Below are 19,051 nucleotides of genomic sequence, written 5' to 3'. Positions count from 1 at the left end.
GTATGATCTTATCTCCTTAACCATTTAATAGTCAATGTTGGCAATACATGTATCTTCTAAGGTATCCAGGGTACCTTCATTCCACAGATTAAACTTTAAAAGACTTCTCTACTAACAATAACTCCATAATGACTACAGTATCTAAGCATGACGTTACAACTGCCTCAAGATGGTTAGTTTGGTGCTCAGCTAACGAAAGAGATTCCTTCCTTTTATGGTTCACCCGAGAAGTTCCAGTTTCTCTACCTTGAACATAAAGCTAACCTAAACAACTGGCTCAGAGCAAGATGTCTACAGCAGAGATGACTGAAGTTCACTGAAGTGAATACTGCAGCATCAAAACAGCTCAGCCTCATAAATGTCTCATCAGAGCATCCAATGATAAATCACCTTTATTACCCACTCAAAAAACAGTCTTCTAAAAGCAACAAAGCCATGTAATGTGCTTTTTGGGACAATCAGCCAAGCAAGAATCGTGTGTCATCTTCTGCATGAAAGATGATAACATATCATCATAACTCACTTTGTTTCAGTTATATCAATTAATAAAGCTCTTCATTTGCAGGTCTCTCAGTAGCCAAATTACTGTATGTTCCCCACGGCTAATAAACACAGCAAGGGAATGCTCTCTTAGATAATAGTCCATTTGTTACTTCAGAAAATAAGTTTTTGACAAATGAGTTAGGAAGCAGTACTACTGCAAGATGATTATCTAACATAAACAGGAAGATTATCTAACCCAGTGCTCCAGAGACCATGTGTCTTCCTCAATATGATTAGATACATTACATATTTCCCACAATTTTGCCAAGCACTACTTACTAGAAGCCTCTGCAGACCCTGCATAGGGAGGTGAAGAAAGGCTTCTCCTGAAAGCATGCTCAGAGTTTTCTGTACCAGAAATCTTCAACGCATCTGAAATTTAGAAACAAAAGTTACACGAATGTAAACACACGGTACTCCCTAATAAAATAAGTTTCATTGACAGCAAGACCCTCTCGCTACCCACTTTTAAAACTTAAAGGCTGTGTTAAAGGTTTTGAAACATCAATGTTAAACATTGTTTAAACCTGCTTCCCGCTTTTGATTTAATTAAAAAAAATTTTTCAGGTTCAGAGGCAAAATTCAACTCAATGTATTTTCCTAGGTTCAGCTTCCGTACAGACACTTCAACCCCAACGCCTACACACATCCAGCAATTCTTCTGCTACTACCTAGAGTGCAGAATTTTCACAGCTCCTCCTATGAAGTCAACATTAGGAGCCACTTTTTTTTATCCCTTCCCCTCACCCCTTGATATCATTAACAACACAGTAATAATTTCCTATTATAGCTAAGGACTATCCAAAAACTTCAAACCTGAAACTGATTTAAGATAAGCCCTAACTACTCTAATCAAATAAAAATCCTCTGATGAATAGCACAACGAGTAAAGAACATCACAAAGGACAGTTACTACACACTTCCAGAAATACTACCTATTTCCAGTGCTTCCCCAGCCTTTTCAAACTTTTCTCCACGGTCTTCCTCTGATACATTAGACACTTGTCTTTTTACTGCTTTGCTTGAACTTCCTCCAGATGTTACACTCGCCACGGAGATGAGCGGGATGGCTTGGCTCTGCTGCAAGCAGCAAGGTGAAAAGGCAAACATAAAACACACACCCACACATGTTAAACAGGACTGGACCCTGTATTGACCCCTGGGGCACTTCTCCCAGACGTGGTGATCCATCGAAGACTATCGAGGGTGGCCTTGCAATGATATCTGCCAGCTCCCTCAGCACTCCTAGGTGCGTCCCATCATGGCCCATGGACTTACGTATGCCCATTTTGCTTAAGTATTCCCTGACCTGATCCTCTTCTACCAAGGGTAGATCATCCTTCGAACTGTTATAGGCAGAAGTGACTCAGTATCATTAACACATCAGGACTTGCTGAAACATACTGACGTATGTGCACAGCGATGCACATACACCAGTTTGAAGTGATGCACTTCTTCAAACTTTTGAAATTTAAGCTTGTCCCCTTCCCCCCAATTCCCCAGGCATCAGCATAGGCTAGATTTTATGGGCTGGTTATAGCAAGTACCTTACTTCTCAAGTACTGTCATTATTAAATTAATATGTAAGATCTATCTTCTGAAAAAAGAAGAACCTCTCTGTGCTGAGTCACAGACAGGCTGCATAGTAAGAGCAGACAAAATGTACCCCAAACTTACACAATTGAAGAGCTCAGTAGTCAGACCAAGGTAGTTGTGCAAAGCGAGGAATGTCACTCTCTGCAGCCTTACCATGATGATCTAGAAATGGGAAATCAAGAAGCAACAGGAATGGATTTAGTATTCTCCCACACTCGTTCTTGCATTTAGATACAGTTATGTACCAGAGCACCTGAAGGCACGTTATAAAATACAGACTGTACCCTAAGCTGAAATTCCTTTTTAGCAGTTGATAAATTGTGACAAAGATAGATCCAAGTGATTTACCAAAGACTTCATAATCATTCAATGGCACAAGAATCCAAAGCCTTATTTCCAAACACCAAATAATGCCTTTTGCTTTCTGTAAACGTTAATAATAAACATGCCTTGAAATAAATGCATTTGCTTCCATTTTTGCCCCCCCTCATTAAAAAAAATTATTTCAGCTTTCCCCATACAGAGCCTGTGCTACTGCTCTACAAACACTCTAAACTAGCTTAAGACATCACTGCCACCTGACCTTCCTCTGCCCTGGCAGCTTATTCCCACTCTTTAGCCATCCTCTTTTTTGTATCAGCTCTCACAGAGCAAATTAAATTGGTATAATGATCTGTTCTCCTCAACCATCAGTATAAGGAGGTTCAAGTGTCAGTCATAAATCATCCAGATACTAGAACAGTTTGCAAGGACAAAAAGATGTAGAAGCGACAGTAAAACAGAAGGACAGACCAGCATGACTGATCAGGTCACGTGCACCCATTTGACTATTACACCTGTGGGACAATGTGCCACTTGGCAAGCTCTCCAAACTGAAATCATTAATACACAAGTCCCTGCACTAGCTTCCACTTGCAGGATGTACAAAACATATTTGCAGTGCTCACCTGAAAACTGTCTAAGCTCCTGTAAAGCAAGGGGAGGTGAACTTAAAACTAGTACAAAGCACAGCTCTTTCCTCAGGTGCTGACAATTGCTTCTGAAGTGGAAATTCACATGTCAGTCTGAATTTTGTGAATTTTACAAAGCGTCATCCCTCAACAAACAGCTTCTGAGGGTACATCAGTCCTTTTTCAGAATATGCGACAGTCTTTTCCATATTCCAAGCCATTTTGAAGCCTTGTTGGTACATAACCATCATGCAGAGCCCACATCAGCACATTCTACTCCACCAGGACCACAGTGCAGGTCAGGCTGATTCGAGACACTATCACATGCAGAAACTGATTCAATGTGTGTGTGTATATATATATGAATTATTTCTTCCTGTACATGATTAATGCTGAGATCATTAAGTTGAGGGCTCTAAGAGTGAGAGGAATAGCAGAACTAGTCCAAATCTTGAAAAGAAGCTATGCTGAACAGTTCCATATCTGCAAAAGGATGATGAGCTTGCCGAACTTCAGAATGTCTTCCTTGTAACTCTGAAATTAAAGTGATTCCCCCCCGTCCCCCCAATTCTACTTAACAGCGAAGCTTACCTGTACCACTCTAACAAGAGTTTCAGGATATTTCTGGAAGACATCTTGAAAGGCACTTGCTGGAAGTCGCAATATAGTGGACGGAATGGCTGCTCGGGCTGAGACCGTTTTATAAGGAGCAGGGTGACCCTAATAGAAAGTTTCAGAGACGCAAGGTTAATCCACCAATTATCTGACCCAATTCTTCCCAATCGCTTCCCAAATTTCTACTTTGATATTGTATATGCTTGACAGACACCATCCGACCACAAAAAGCCTTGAACTTATGCCCCATGACCTACAGGTGGTGTAACGAGGGCAGCATGGTCAAGTGAATTCACACCAGCAATTTCACTAGCATTAAACAGAGACAGAGGTAAAGAAATAAGAGCTACAAGAAGGTGTATCAGGTTAAGGGGAACTGGCTAGTCTGTCAACTCTGTTACAGTTTTATTACAGACAAAGCCAGGCTTCAGAAGTATTTCAACTTCCAGCTATTCGAGACTGCAGAGAAAAGAGGTTTTGTTGGTTTTATTATCTGTACTGACGACCAAGCTATTTGCTTCAATAACAATCATAGACTCACACAATCAGCAAAAAATATAACAAAATCGTATAGTAATTACATACATAATGGAATAAGACAAAAACCAGGCAGGCTTCTTGTGTTCTAAGATATATATATATATATATATATGTATCTCCATATACATTCATATATATATATATATATATATATGAAATATTCCAAATGACAAAGCCAAACAGCTTCTCTTTACTTGAGATAAACTGGGCCCAGACCATCCTGAGTTGCTCGAAGAACAGATGGAGAATTAACAAACCAATGAAAGATAAAACTGTAAGTGGGTAGAATACAGAGATTTTTACACTGGAAGGCAAGCCTCTGGTGTAGGATTTTCCCCCTTGAATCAAAATAGATTGTAACAAAAATCTACGGCCAAACACTTGGATAAAAAACTCCAGACAATACCCCTTCTACCCCATGAGTAAATGCTGAAAAGAATATCTGTAAGTCATGAATTCATTTACTAATACATGAAACACTGATTTATTCAGATAAAAGGAGTCCTTTTGTGGTATGGAGCAGGAGCTAAGGAAGAAATGGAGTTTCTACTTTAACACAGTCACCTTACAGCTTCTGAAGCTTTCATTCCTCCTGAGCAGCAGAAGGCAAATTTTTCCAAACACTGAACACACAGATGCTAAATGCTGATTACAAACGGGAAAACCTGCAAGTCTTCCAGAGCATCAGACAACTAAAAACAATCACTGCAAAAGAATTTCTGCCTGAAGAACACAGCAAAACCAAACAAGATACATTCTGTACAGCTATAACCACTCTGGAAAATAAAGCTACAGCTCTGCCTGCCTTGCTGGTCTGGAAGTCACGATGAAACAGATTCTAAAATTAAATTAAATTAATTGGAACCAATTTCTTAATTACACCAACTTCAGCTGACCTTTTTATAAAATCTGGGGATGATATTTATAGCTTTGATTTTCAAGTTCCTGAGGGATTTGAAATTTTAAACATCTCTTTGACCTACAGTGCAAAGCTACCAGGCATCCTCAGTTTTCATTAAGTAAAGAAATTAACAAATTACATTTCTGTGCCTTTTGCTGTACCAAAAATAAATGCAACATTCCTCTTTTACAGGCCAGTTTAAAGCCTGGCTTCAGACGAAGAAGTAGTTTGGAATTCTCCTTATACTCAAATGTAAAAGAAAATGTATATAGTCTGCTTTTAAGTACATACATCGCTATACTTGCCATCAACTGTATTTCCTACCAATTTCTATACCCAATACATAATAAAAAACTAAAGAAATCTATTAAATCTTTAGTTGCTGGACAAAGGATAAGCGATAACACACTAAGTTTAAGTGTGTTCCATAACAGCTATTCAAAAGGGCAAAATAAGCACTGTATATCACATTTATATGGCCTACGTTCTACCCAGTGAAGTGTTTGGTGTTTTTTCTGAACAGTGCTTGTTTGAGGACAGACCAATGCCGACAGTCTCTCAGAAAACCAGTTTAAGGATAACAACAGGTAATGATGCAGCAGCCTTTTTCTCCAAAGAACAGCCTATCCCTCCAGTTTTTCAGCGTACAATTTTTCCTTTTCGAAATCCCTCCATGAGAGCAGCCTGCTGTTGAAAGGGCCAACCACCTTGTCTAACTGGTCTGGAACATGCTAAAAGCTGTCAGAGGAACGCAAAGAGGAAATGTTCCCGTAATTGTCAGTTCTCTCAAATATAATGTAATCAGCCGCACACGGAGAATGCCACGTTTAAATTACAATATTTTACAATCACACACTGAGGTCACAAGGAACAGTTAAGTTATAATCAGTAGTGAACTAGGGGTTTTTCAACAGAGAACTTTTTGTTCTCAACACAGATAACTATTTACTTCTGTCTTGCTCTAAGAGCTGTGGAGTAATTAAATATTGTAGGTGACAAATGTCACAGCTAAAGTAGTAGCTGAATCCAGATGACAGCCAATGGCCAAATCCAAATGAATTTGTTAAGAAATCTGCTACAAGAGACAGGTGCCTTACATTCTCGCACTTGGAGTGGTAACTCCTTTTTGTACCCAAAAACCTGGCATATTCTCTCTATTCCCATTGCTTGGATTTCATCTTCCTCCACACTACACCAACACTGCTGCAACCCAAAGTTCTTGCAGCAATCAACTGCTTCTTTATAACCTCATCTGTCTTGTCCACTGTCATTTAAACAGACTTGAGCCCTGCAGGTTCACCTTTATCCAAGTGCTTTTTCAGCTTCTTTTAACCCTCAGACTTTCATTTTTTTCCCCCTCAGTCACTGGCAATTATTCAATATTCCTCCCAGTCTCTTCTTTTTCATTCCAACTATGCCACCTCCTCACAGTTTTCCAAATACCATCTCCACATGGAGGACAAAGGAAGAGTAAAACCCAAAGCTCCAGCAATCAGCATCAAACGCCGCCTCTATTTGTCCCGTTTAACTCTGAATGAAAATTCACCATTCAGGAAACAGATCTGACTGCACATAGGGGCAGAGTGAGCACTCAGCATCAGCTTCTGAAAACACTCGCATGCACATCACCAATGTTCGGTTCAGAGACTTCTTTAATATTTGAGGCAGTATCAGTTCAGAGTCGGATTAACTACAACACAGAATTGTTCCAAAATACCAGGGAAGGGCTAGCCTCTGCCTGGATTCAAAGCCTCCAATTTCTCCGTCCGGTTTTGAGAAAGCAGCACTTACCTGTTCTCAGAATAGGTGAAATACAGAACAAGTCTCTTATGTCACAGCTGGTATCTTTGTATTTAGTAGATCTAAGGGGACTTTTCCATTTAAAAAATTGGAACATTAAATTAGAAAAGTACCTCTTGCGTGACCTTTCTTTTAGATCCAACAAGAGGTCACCACTTCTGGCGGCAACCTCAATTTTCTTGCACACATCTCAACCAAGTGGGGAACCAGCCTGACGTCATGTGTTACAAAATCAGTCAAAGGAATCACAAATTCAGCTCAGACAACTCAAATCCTCTCTGAATACATTCTTTCTTCATGTCAGATCCCTGTGTTTGGTGGTACAGTGAAAATTAAGGTTATGGTATCTGCAGGAAGTTCTAAGATTCATTTGCTAATTTGGAATGCCACTGAGAAGTTTCCTCTATTTTGATCAATGCTACTTTCTCTCTCCTTGCCCATTTTCATGCTACTCCTATACCTGAAGTCAGCAAGGAGCATAAGGGAGAGGAAAACAGAAATAAAACAACCAGTTCACAGAGCTGGGAAACAGGGAGAGGAGAGAGAGTTGTAAAAAAATAAATGAGAGTAAGTTACTTTAGCAAAAAAATTTGCAAGGTTTTTGGTTATATACTCTTCTGCACACTAATAACCCTTTTCAACACACCTTCAATAATTTTTATTTTCTGATTTACCAGTGGTATAACTAATGAGAAAGAGGAAAAAAAAAAAAAGAGAGAGAATGAGAATTAAAAAAACAAAAAACACACAACACAAAACGAATGGCAACCACCCTTTAAAAAAACCAAAACCACAAACCACTGTTATACAAGAAGGATTTCTTCTTGTTTATTCAAAAGGAATATAGGAAGAGAACATGACTAGTATTCATGTTCCTATACGATGGTCCTGCTCTTTAGAATATTAAGAAAATTTACTGGTGGAAGTAACAAGGGCAAAAATACCTCTAAATCTGCTATTAATATGGATTTGACAGCAAGAACTAGACTTGTACAGTCCAAATTATTCACATGCCACTACTTTCTACAGAAGAAAGCGTGACCAAGCTTAAAAATTGTTTATTGCTTTCGATAGGTTTTATGGAAATTATATATATAGATATATGCTTGCATCTGAAAGTGGCAAAGAACACTTTACAGAATCATTAAAACTACTTACACATAGAATAACAGTACCTTTTAATGAAAGGAGACAGCCAAGCACAAGAGAAACATGATACAAGGTCAAACACGAACAACTTACTGACTAGATTATCTTCATCCTCTCTACTATCAAAATCCTTCAAGTAAGCACTTTAAGTACTTGCTTATTATCGAAGATGATTAATTCACCACCTTCAATTTAGGTATTCCTAAATAGATGCACTGTGACAATTTCAGCAAAACCATCATTGTAATTCCAACTGAAACAAAATCCACACCACTAATTTGTGCAATAAATACGACCAGCTAGCATTTATCTCATCTTGTTGCCTGCCAAAGAGCACAACCTTCAGATGGTCACCAGCAACATTAACACATTAGGAAAAAATTAAATCCATCAACTGGTTTCACAGTATAATTACAATGATAACAACTGTCAGATTTATTTTCATTAGACTAAATAAAAATAACTTTAGCAAGTAACAAATCAAACGGTGTGAAAGCCTGGACTTCTGGGCCTTAACCTGGTCCTCCTCCTGACTGCTTTGTGACCTTGAGCAAATCAAACCATACCTCACTTTTCCAGCCATAAAAGAGTAATTCAAATCCTACTGCTTATCAGAAATAGCCAGTGTTACATTGTCAAGCATACACGTTTCACAACCAACTTACACACCACACAGCTAAGTTTACAGCCGTGAAGGCCTGGGAGGAGGAAAAGAATTGGTCAAAGAAACACGTTCCATTCTGATTCTTTCCTAGCAATATTGAAAGTCTACTCCCCCCACAGGCTCTGTGACATAAAGCAGCACTGCAGAAAACCTGCACGTTCAAGAACTTACCGTGATAACGTCGAGAATGCTGAGAAGGCTGTGGACGCTGTCTCCTGCCAGCACCTCCTTAACAACCACTTCTGTTCCATCCTGCAAGTGTAGGATACAAGGCTACTGCAGGCTCACAGTTGCATATTTGGCATGTATGGAGCATTTCAGAAAGCTTAACTTGCTGTCATTCTCCCAGATACTCTGAACAGCCCTAACAGAAATGGTGCCCCATTATAACTTGGATGCTTGTTTCCTTCACTCTGAGACAGAATTAGCTCCCTTTATCGAGGGGTTACATGTCAAGAGGTAGTACAAAACAAGGAACAGCAAAATACAAAAATATACAGAAATCAGCAAATTTGGGATAACATACAAACACAAAACCCCTGCATTTTCAGCCATCAGAAAACTGTTCACATGTAAAGCTAAACTCAAAGTTCAGTCGGGAAGAAGGAAAAAAAATAAAAATCTAAATTGGCAGAAGGGATCGCAAGGGCTAGCAGTCAACGTTTTAAGATTCACCTATAACACAAGCCATCATTTCTTTTCCCTGTCTACCCAAAAGTGAATCTGAATCTTCCACCTCCCAGGCAAACCTGCTAACTACCACGCTAAAATATTACGGAGTAAAGCGTAGTTGGTCTCTCCTGATCTGTACACCTATTTTATATAACTACCATCCAAAAGGAGAATGTTTCCAACGCTATGCAAAGCCAGTCTTGCACCCTGTCCTCCCTCAATAACTATGCAACAAGAGTATGTGAGGACGTGTCAGAATGCTGATCAGCATTGTGTTTCGCTCTCTCATCTAAGACACGGGGGACGACAGCTCAAAACCTTGATCTTTATAAATATCATGGCCCTGAGGGGTTGGAAGTAATCCTTTCTAAATCACCACGATTCAAATGTCTAAGCGTAATCAATACTTAATGATGCATGCCAACCTATATGCTATGCCACAGATTGATCTCGAGAACCACGCATCAGTTTATTCTTACACTTTCTTGAATGCAAACTTCCAGCTTGCCATCCTGCACAACGTAGATGCTGTTATCCAGCTGCCCAGGACGAAAGATGTATTCACCTTCATGCAATTGCACAAAAAACATGTGCTTGCACAGTTCCAGGAAAAGGGGTTTCTCAAAGTGGCCAAGGACCCTGCAGGAAAGAAAATGAGATATTAGCCTTTTTCCCTTTTCTGCAAAGGGAAACCTAAAATCATCACTGCCTTTGGAAAATCTTTCCTAAATTAGCAAAGCCCCCAGGCACGAATAGCAGAGGAACCCCAGAGGCAGTTGTTGCACGGCAGTTCAACAGCATGGCAGACGGAGCAGAGCTCCCCAAGACAGAAGTGCAAGAGCACTGAGAAACGCTGAAAACTGTAAATACTGGAGTTCCTTTTTGAGTAGCACTCCAAGCAATGCCAGCAGGCTCAGAAGGAAGTATATCCAGTCTTCCTCAAGCAAACACCAGCATGGCTTTTGAAGGGGAAGAAATATAAAAACCTGCAAGATTCACACACTGCATGAGAAAAGTTATTCTACGGAACTTTCCCTTTTCATACAGCTACCCTGTCCACATAACCAGAACACATCAGAAATACTCTAAACAAAGGGAAAAACTCCTGTCATCTGCACATACTTGTAAGTTTGGAATATTCCATCTCCTGCAGGTAACACGCAACTGGACTCCTGCAATACTGAAACTAGTCAGTCGCTACCAGGCAGACAGAAATAGGTGTCTAAACCTGATCATTCTGTGCACAGCACCGGAAGGGCCCTTCATACAGCTCCATTAGCTCACATTTAACAGGATCAATCAATCAAACTCTACTGCAACTTCAATTAGCCATAGGAGATTGTAATTCCGCAGTAGAAAGTTTAGATGATTTAAATAGCAGGTTTATTACAGTATGTATGACCTTCAGGACTAAATTGTGTCATAATTGGGAGAAAAATGAACATACACAAACAAAACCAGTATTACAGATCTGAAGATCTCATCCTCTTTGCTGTGTCAGCAATATAAACACTCGACTGAACGGGCACAAAGATCATCCTTTCCTCTCAACCCGCCAAAGAGCTGTGGGGATTAAGTTGACTTTGGTTCTGTTTGCAACAACCTTTTTGGCCAGAAAAAGAAAAGATTCTGCAGTTTAGAGAGTTGTCAATATGGTATCCAATTAACATTTACCAATTATGATGCCTTTCTGTACCAAAAACTTGTCTGATATAGTCTAAAGGGAATTTTAAAAATGTACTAACAGAAATCTGTTCATGTTAGAAAAGCTTTATTATCATTATCCCCAAATTTAGGCCACTAATCTACATCCTTTTTTTTTTTTTTTTAAACACACAACTATTTTCTTAATGTTTCTAGAAAATTAGAAGTAATTTATTCTTTCCTCATGCTCAGATGAACTTCCAGTCAACTGCTTAAAGACTCTGACCGCGCAGTGATAACATTTAAGACTTGACATGAGCTGCCAAATATTTAGATCACTTGAACATCTGTCAAAACCAAAATCCAAACTTATCTTTCCATTTAACATTACCTAACATTTTTAAGCATGTATAGGACTTCCGATGGCAAATGGGAATTCTTTACATCAAATTCAGTCAGATCTGCCTCTAGCAAAGAGGGAGGTGGTTCTTTTGGCTGTAGAGTTGGACACTCCTTCTTAATACGCAGAATCCTACGAAGGAAAAGACAAGTCAGAACATTCAGGAAGTCTCCTCATTGGCCTTAAGGATGGCTGACACCACAGGTTGACTGCAATACTGAATGCACACCACGCCAAGTTACACATTATCAAGTAGATAAAACAGCAGCATTCCACCCTCCAACTGCTCCTTTCCTGCCTTTCTTCAGCAAAACTAGAGGCAGTGCTGTGTGCATAAACCACTCCATTTCAGCAAACTTCCCAGCAAAACGCGAGGCCGATGCACAGCTGACAGGACTGTGAAAAAACAGCAGCTATGGAAGAGCGCTATGCTAGGGACAGGTTCCACACCACCACCAAAAAAACCCACAAAACCAGCCTCCACGGCGTGAATTTTCCCCTTCCCAAAAGCCCAAGTACCTTTTAGCCAAAGATAAAACTTTTGCCCGCTTCCGCATCCTTTGACGAGGCACAGTGTTCCCAACCAGAGAGTTTGGAAGAGTTGTAACCTAGAAGGAAATAATGAAAACAAAAACATTCACTAAGAACCAAAACAAACCAAAAAAACCCCAACCCACTAGTTCCAACCCTGTAAAGGCTCCAACTTATCTATCAAGTCAGTAGAACATGAGCAGAGCGAAGCACTCATGTAAGACCTTGGAGGATTGGAACAACACCTACTCCAGGATCACTTTCTTTCTAGAAAGCAAGTGGAGTATACTTTGGTTTTAATAAGCAACTACTACAGCGGTAATGGATGGTAGAGGGGAAAAAACCCCTTAGCGATACCGTTCTCACTCAGGAACACTCAGCATCAGGCAGAGAAGTAACATTTAAAGCTCCAGTACTCCTATGGCAGTCTGTGACGCTGACAGACTAGGGCCTGGTTCATTTTTGAGCTGGTGACAAACAGCAACGGAGAGATGCAGCAAGGCTTGTACTTGTTTTTAACAGCTACTAAGTGCCACCTTCTGGAGAAATGCAACAACTGCAAGACCTAGGGAAAAAAACCTCATTCATGACTTTCAAAACACTACTAGCTCTCCGTCTGTTTCTCGGGGACTTCAATCCCAGGAAAAAGTTTCTCTCACAAAAAAACCCTAATCTTTAATTAGTTTGGAGGCTCACTTTTTTCGGTTTTTTTAGAAAGTAAAATCTTGGTATTGTATCAAAAATTCATGAAGTACAATCAACAGACGTTAGTTTGTAACATTCTATGTCTTATTCAGGAATAAGGGCAAAAAGCAAGGTCTAAACCCCAAACGAAAAACTACCTGAAATGATTTTACCATGTAGAATTCTAAGCATTCTTTACTTATATGCATTACATACAAACAACTGCGTTAAAGAATACTAAAATTAATATTTTAATTAATATTTTAATTAATATTATTTTAATTATGCTGGCAATACACACAATTTCTTTTCATTGGGGGCTTTTTTGACCAAGTTCTACGTGAAGCCTGATCTGCAATGCAAAAGCAACGTTCAAGGAGTAACCTCCTCCCTCCACAACGACCCACAGACCCAGAACCGAGTATTAAAAACAGCACAGTGTCCAAGTATTTGAATTCACCCCAACGAAGTTTAGCAGCGTGTGAGGCAGAAGGCTGCAGTTCACAAGGGTGAACTCAACAAGCAACAACAAGTTCCTCAACAAGCAGTGACTAACAAAGCAAGGTTACTCACCTGTACCTTATTTTTTCTACATTCTAAATTTGAAGTTGTTTTTAAGTGCCCTAGCATGTGAGTGCGCACCTGGACTCGAGCAGGTTATCCCACAGGGCACAGCTAGGACACCCCACGCTCTGCCTATGGTCCCAGAAGGGGCCAGGCCCAATCCTGCCTCGCAGCTCCCCTGGGTTGGAGAGTCCACTGGACCCGCACCCTGGCTCTGACTCCACCCGACAGCGGGCAGGGAGCAGAATTAAACAGCCTTTTCATTCACCAACCATTTGTATCTACGGATACAAGCAGGCAATAACCATTTGCTACTCTGAAAAGGGGTCAGAGTCCCCACCTAAGTTAGAGGCAGCTTTCCAGAGTCAGGCTTTATCAACAGCATCATATATACTAAAACTGCGCATGGAGTTCCAAGAAGTTGCTACATAGATTTTGGTACGAGAAGTGTTGAGTAAGGAAGTCACCTCGACCTCCAGGACCTATTGCACAAGCTTGTAACAAAACCAAACACAGAATCTCTGCACTGACATAGCCACTCACGACACCTCTGAAAAGATGAGTTCTTTTGACCACGGTCAGTAAGAAAAAAAAAGAATCTCACATTCCGCATACGCTAAGTAGCTTCAAGGGAAGCATGTATTTTGAGGAGAAAGGCAGGAAGATTAATCTCCTCAGTTAAATGAAATCCAGGCAATCAGTGGTGAACACCTAGCATGCCTACTAAGATTAACCTAATCCATTAAAGGAAATGCCTGTCTTCAGATTTCCTCAAGCCTTCTTGTTGCAATTTCCCAAGAAAAGCCACTTGCAAAGACAAAAGTAAAAAACAAACAAAGAAAAAACAGAACTAAATATCAAACAGGCAGCCACAGACTTGAAGGATTTAACCAACTTACGCAGAAACACATTCCTGACTGATGGAAAATTCTTGAGGAAACCTTTCAGAATAATAAGAGAGCAACAACATCAGGACAGGAACCTGAGCGCACAGGTGGTATTCCTTGGGACAATCCAAGGCAAAGAGGTCAATCTTGGGATAAACCCCTCTTGAACAGTCTCTAATGACAAGTCCTACTTGCAATTCATAACAAGAAAACAAGGGCTCATATGCTGAAGTGCTTAGCGCTCTTCACAGGTAGACTGCAGAAAGGTAGATCTGAGTATCTGCTCCACAGATAGACTCACACGGGAAAGAAGGTGTCAGCTTTGAATGTAATGGCAGTACTGCAAGTCATTATCTGAAAGGGACGATCCCGAGGCACTGAATATCTTGAATATACTCCTAAATACTGGGAAAGACAGATTACTATAGATACATAAAAAACATCAACTCCATAGTGGAGATAGATTTATCCCTATTCTCAGCGTCTGCAAATATTCCTGTAAGATGTAAGGTTTGGCCAGAAAGAGCAGCTATTGCTGTTCCATCAGCAATTCAGGCAGAATTCCAGGAGCTCTGAAACATCCCCAAAATTCCAGTGAAATTTTATAGGTTGAAGGCCCTGGGCCAGGCTAAGCAAGTTGAAGTACTTCAAAGTTTACAACACCTCCCGAACTGGATTTTAATCTTTACTTCCCTCCCACCGTGCCAGATGCGCTTACCTTTCTCATGATCTTCCGCCCGTAGAACATCACTTTGTCTCGCTTGCGAAATCTGTACTGAGGCACATGTGGCTGAAGTTGTTCTGAAAAAGAGAAGCATCGCATCAGAGACCATCTGCAGCTCTATGCTAAGGGAAACAAAACTGAGCCCAGGCTCTCAATTTTGCTACCTCCCTAACAGCTGTGGCTCCTGTCTACAAAGCAGCAAGCTCTCGTGGCCAGCGTTTGAAATTTAAACCAACACAAGATACCTCATTATCCAACTCCGGTTAACCACGCCAGACCAGGAAGAGCTGGCTGGAGGCTCTACCTAATCACTGAAGGAGATAAAAAGGCTCTCTAAACAGATACAAGGATCAGGTAATTTTAATCTCACAAAGGAAACCTCTAATTCACCCGTTTCTCATTACTATAGCAGCGAAATCGCAGCAGGGTTGAAATTATTTGCACGCCAACTGATACTAAGGCTATCATACACTAGAGAAATAAAAACCTCCAGCGTCCTGCCCGTGACAGTTATGAATTCTATGTTCAGACCTGGGTAAGTGAATCAACACACGTTCTTCATCCTTTTAAAGCTGTTTTCCTGCAAGAACCACTACCTTCACAGCAAGCAATTATTACAAATCGGCACAGAATCTACCACGTGTTGTTACAGAAATACTGAAGATAACTGAGAAAACCGCTTTTAAAACATACACAGTTATTGAGTACTTACTAGATTGTTTCACTCTTCTGTAAACGACAAACACAACAATCGCTATAAGCAATAATGCGACTGCAGCTCCAATTGCAATTCCGGTCAGCTGTGAGAGGAATTTAGGGGGGAAAGAAATTAGTAACTTCTGAAGTTGAAAAATTAAGTACTTTTTGGAGGGCTGAAGAACACTTAGCTCAGCAAGATGCTAAGTCAAGCACATTCGTAAATACCTAATTTTTAATTAAAACATCACGCATGCAAGAAGTTTAAACTACATCAGTGTCTCACTCATAAGCTCACATGCAAAATATTCAGCATTTTCATAAGCTCACATGCAAAATATTCAGCATTTTTCCCCCCAAAGATCTGTGAGCGGATCAACTCAATGCACGTGGGATGAAATAACAGGAATTAATTCCTGCCTCACGCACAGCGACAGCAAAGAAACAAACACTCGGACTCTGACTGTGACTTAGTAGAGTTCCTAGAACTTGCGAGAAGCTACACACTATTTACGCACACACAATCTTTCATCCAGTTGATTAAAGCTATACATTACCATAGTAGTCTGTATCCTGTCTTCTACAAACTGAAGAATTCGTGTTCCACCCGCTGGTAACGCAGCCTAGCACCAAAAGGAAGGTGAAATTAGTTTCCCATATCTGGCAAAAAGCCTCCATAAAAACACCTCGGTGCCTGGCCTGGCACATACAGCGCAACTTGATTGTATTTTCCAGCATCTGTCTGTCAACTACAGCCCACTTTGCAAACACAAGACATTCAGTGGAGAGGGGTCATTAGTGGAGTTCTACGTTGGTGTCAGTTCAACGCATTCCTAAATAGTCCTAAACCAGGGTCAAACAGCGAGGCGGTAACTTTTTTTGATGATTCTATGTTATTCAGAGCAACGAGGACGAGAATTGAACGTAAAGGACTTCATCAGACTGAGAAAATAAGTCATAAAACAGCAGATTAAATTCACCATAAAAAGAGAATTATGCACATGGGAAGAAGCTCCAACCTCAAGTATACAGTCCTGGGACCTGTGCCGACTGTTGTTACTCAGGAAAAAAATCTGGCCGTTACAATAGTCTCACAAATGCCAGCTCAAAACTTACCAGAAAGGGGGAAAAAGGCAAACCAAATATTAGGAACAAGTAGGAAGCAAACCAAGTACAAGGACAAATACATCCTCCTGTAAGTCTTGAACCTTACAAGTACTCGACTCTTAAGTACTACACGCAGTTCTGGTCCCAGATTTTGCCCTCAGTTCCAGATCTGGATGACCTCTTAATTTAGCTTTGCCACCAAGGGGACAATGAAGTGCACGCCGAGAGTTGCCAAACTAGTCTCTCTCGTGAAATTCGTTCCAGTTCTACAGCGCAAATAAAACTCCTGCCTGACCAGTCAACTCAAAACAGATCGCTGCCTCAAGTTTGTCTTCTTGGGTTACTTTAACACAGCATATTGGCAATTTATCTTCCCAACATTAGTCAAACTAACTCTATCACTATTATTATCAGACTATTATTAGTGGGATTGTAGTGGAAAGTCACAAGAATTTGGGAAAAAAAAAAAAAGGTGAAAATTTGTTAGCAACAAATACAACACGTTCTGGTAAAATACAGCGAGTTCTTGGTATAAGTCTATTGTGGTCACGTAATTTATTTCCCCTTGACAGCGTCAGGGACACACACAGTTCTGCTACTATCCAGGCCTGTATGATCTCAAATAATATCGAAAATAGTAGTTGCCCACTGACAGTCACATTGCTGCTACATGAGGAGAAGAAACAAATTCATGAGCAAAAGAATTAAAAAAACACATGCACACGCTGAGCCCTCACGCCTCAATACAGAAAAACAATGAAGGAAAGAAGAAATTCAGACCTCCAAGAAAAACCAAGAGGTTCTTGCAAGGTTTCTCACAAACACCGGAGAAAACTTGCCATTCCCCCCCCCCCCCCGCCCCGCTCTGCAGGGCATCTCTTCGAGCACTGACAATCCTTCCGGAAAAGCAGAGAAAGCAAGCGGACAGGTTGCAACCGCACAGACGCTTGAGACACGTAAAGCAGTTATTGTTACATGGCAGCATGAGAGACAGGTATGAGGTCACAGCGAAGTCATCAGTTCTACAGGGCCCTCCCATCAGCCCAGGCCTGCAGCACGTCTCTTAGGAGGGCTACAGCCAGCACCGAAATTCAAGGACTTCACAGGTGCCTTACACACCCTCAGACAATTCCTGGAGACAAACCACACGTGGAACAGCCCTGAAAAGACCCTCGCTTCACCAGAAAATGCAGCAATGACATGCTGTGTATCAGCATAAATAGCATTTGCCTGCTTTTTGCGAGGATGTTGAAATTTCGTTAAGAAAATGACAATTAACAGTAATTAACAAAAAGATACAGCTCCATAAATAATGCTCACGCTCATCCAGGGTACCAAGCACAGAACCAGCAGCTCTGCTGAGAGTTTAACAACTTGGCATTGCAATCAAAGGCAAACAGCGAGATATACCCCCTCGAGGGAGGGGAGGAAAACGCTTATCAGCACCGAAAGCACGGCCTTGAAATGATGACTGCCCAAAACACCAGACTTCCTTCCAGCTCATAAGCACACGGGTCCACATGCCTACGTTCTGACCACAGACGATCTTCACAGAACATTTTTTAACTGCGTACGAGTAGGTTATAAGTATTTTTCAGTTCTGAGAAGAACTATTTCCTACCGTGGCCTCGCCTTTCATTTCTAGGGAAAGCACCACGTGCCTCGTTGGACTATGAGTTTTGTATTTAAGATTAAGAACAAATGCAAGAAGAGCTAGCTGCCAGAGAATTCCGCAAGTCTTCCATCTTTAGGCTAAAAACGTACTGTTGAAGCAAAAGGTACTTAAATCGTATCATTCTGCTAACAGCTTAGAATATGAAGCAAAGTGGGAATGGTTTGCAGTTAAAAAAAAAAAATTAAAAAAAAAAACAAACATGCACACGTAAAAAAATGGGACCAACCTTGAAATTTTTGGAAGGATAAAACTCTTACCAGGAAAGGTTCTTTCATAGTAAAATCACTGCGTCTAAAGACGTTACCCAAACGTTATCAAATCAGGTAGAGCAGCTTTCAGCTTCTGGAAGAAGTAACAGGGAAATAGACACGTCCGAAAATAACAGCAGAGCATACTGTACCTCAAGGCTGGTGCTGTTGCCTTCCTCATCCATGTCTGGAGGTACAGCGGGAGCAACTATAAAAAAAAAGACAAGAGCGAGCTAAGAGACGCCGCGCTCCCTGATCCAAAGTCTTGTTAACTCTGCAGTGCAAGGCGTAGCAGGACTGCCCTTCCAGTTTGGCAGGACAAGACAATTCAGGGGGAACAACATTTCTGGGTTTTTTTTTTTTTGCTTCGTTGTCCCTTTTTCTCTGCGTTGAGCAACAAAAACCAGCAGCTCTTCAAGGAAAAGCGGAGCTACTCGCAACAACAGCCGCTGAAGCCCTCT

General features: G+C 40.8%; 1 protein-coding gene across 2 annotated transcripts in view; it reads right to left on the bottom strand.

The window, feature by feature from the left end:
• PNPLA7 (patatin like domain 7, lysophospholipase) overlaps positions 1-19,051 on the bottom strand; it is a 128,086-nt gene that overhangs the window by 108,354 nt on the left and 681 nt on the right. For both annotated transcript variants that reach the window (XM_076355052.1, XM_076355054.1), the window contains exons 2-13: positions 18,743-18,798; positions 16,118-16,183; positions 15,577-15,664; positions 14,859-14,941; positions 11,994-12,082; positions 11,466-11,606; positions 9,910-10,069; positions 8,930-9,010; positions 3,681-3,809; positions 2,221-2,301; positions 1,479-1,623; positions 823-915 (exon numbers count right to left, since the gene is read on the bottom strand). In XM_076355052.1, the coding sequence (XP_076211167.1) occupies positions 823-915; positions 1,479-1,623; positions 2,221-2,301; positions 3,681-3,809; positions 8,930-9,010; positions 9,910-10,069; positions 11,466-11,606; positions 11,994-12,082; positions 14,859-14,941; positions 15,577-15,664; positions 16,118-16,183; positions 18,743-18,775 (1,189 nt within the window). In that variant the 5' untranslated portion in view covers positions 18,776-18,798. The remainder of the gene's footprint in view (positions 1-822; positions 916-1,478; positions 1,624-2,220; positions 2,302-3,680; positions 3,810-8,929; positions 9,011-9,909; positions 10,070-11,465; positions 11,607-11,993; positions 12,083-14,858; positions 14,942-15,576; positions 15,665-16,117; positions 16,184-18,742; positions 18,799-19,051) is intronic.

The sequence above is a fragment of the Aptenodytes patagonicus genome, chromosome 18 (assembly GCF_965638725.1).
Source record: "Aptenodytes patagonicus chromosome 18, bAptPat1.pri.cur, whole genome shotgun sequence".
In the NCBI taxonomy this organism is placed as follows: Eukaryota; Metazoa; Chordata; class Aves; order Sphenisciformes; family Spheniscidae; genus Aptenodytes; species Aptenodytes patagonicus.
The sequence above is the reverse complement of the archived record's forward strand: the minus strand, read 5'-3'. Positions and strand labels throughout refer to the sequence as shown.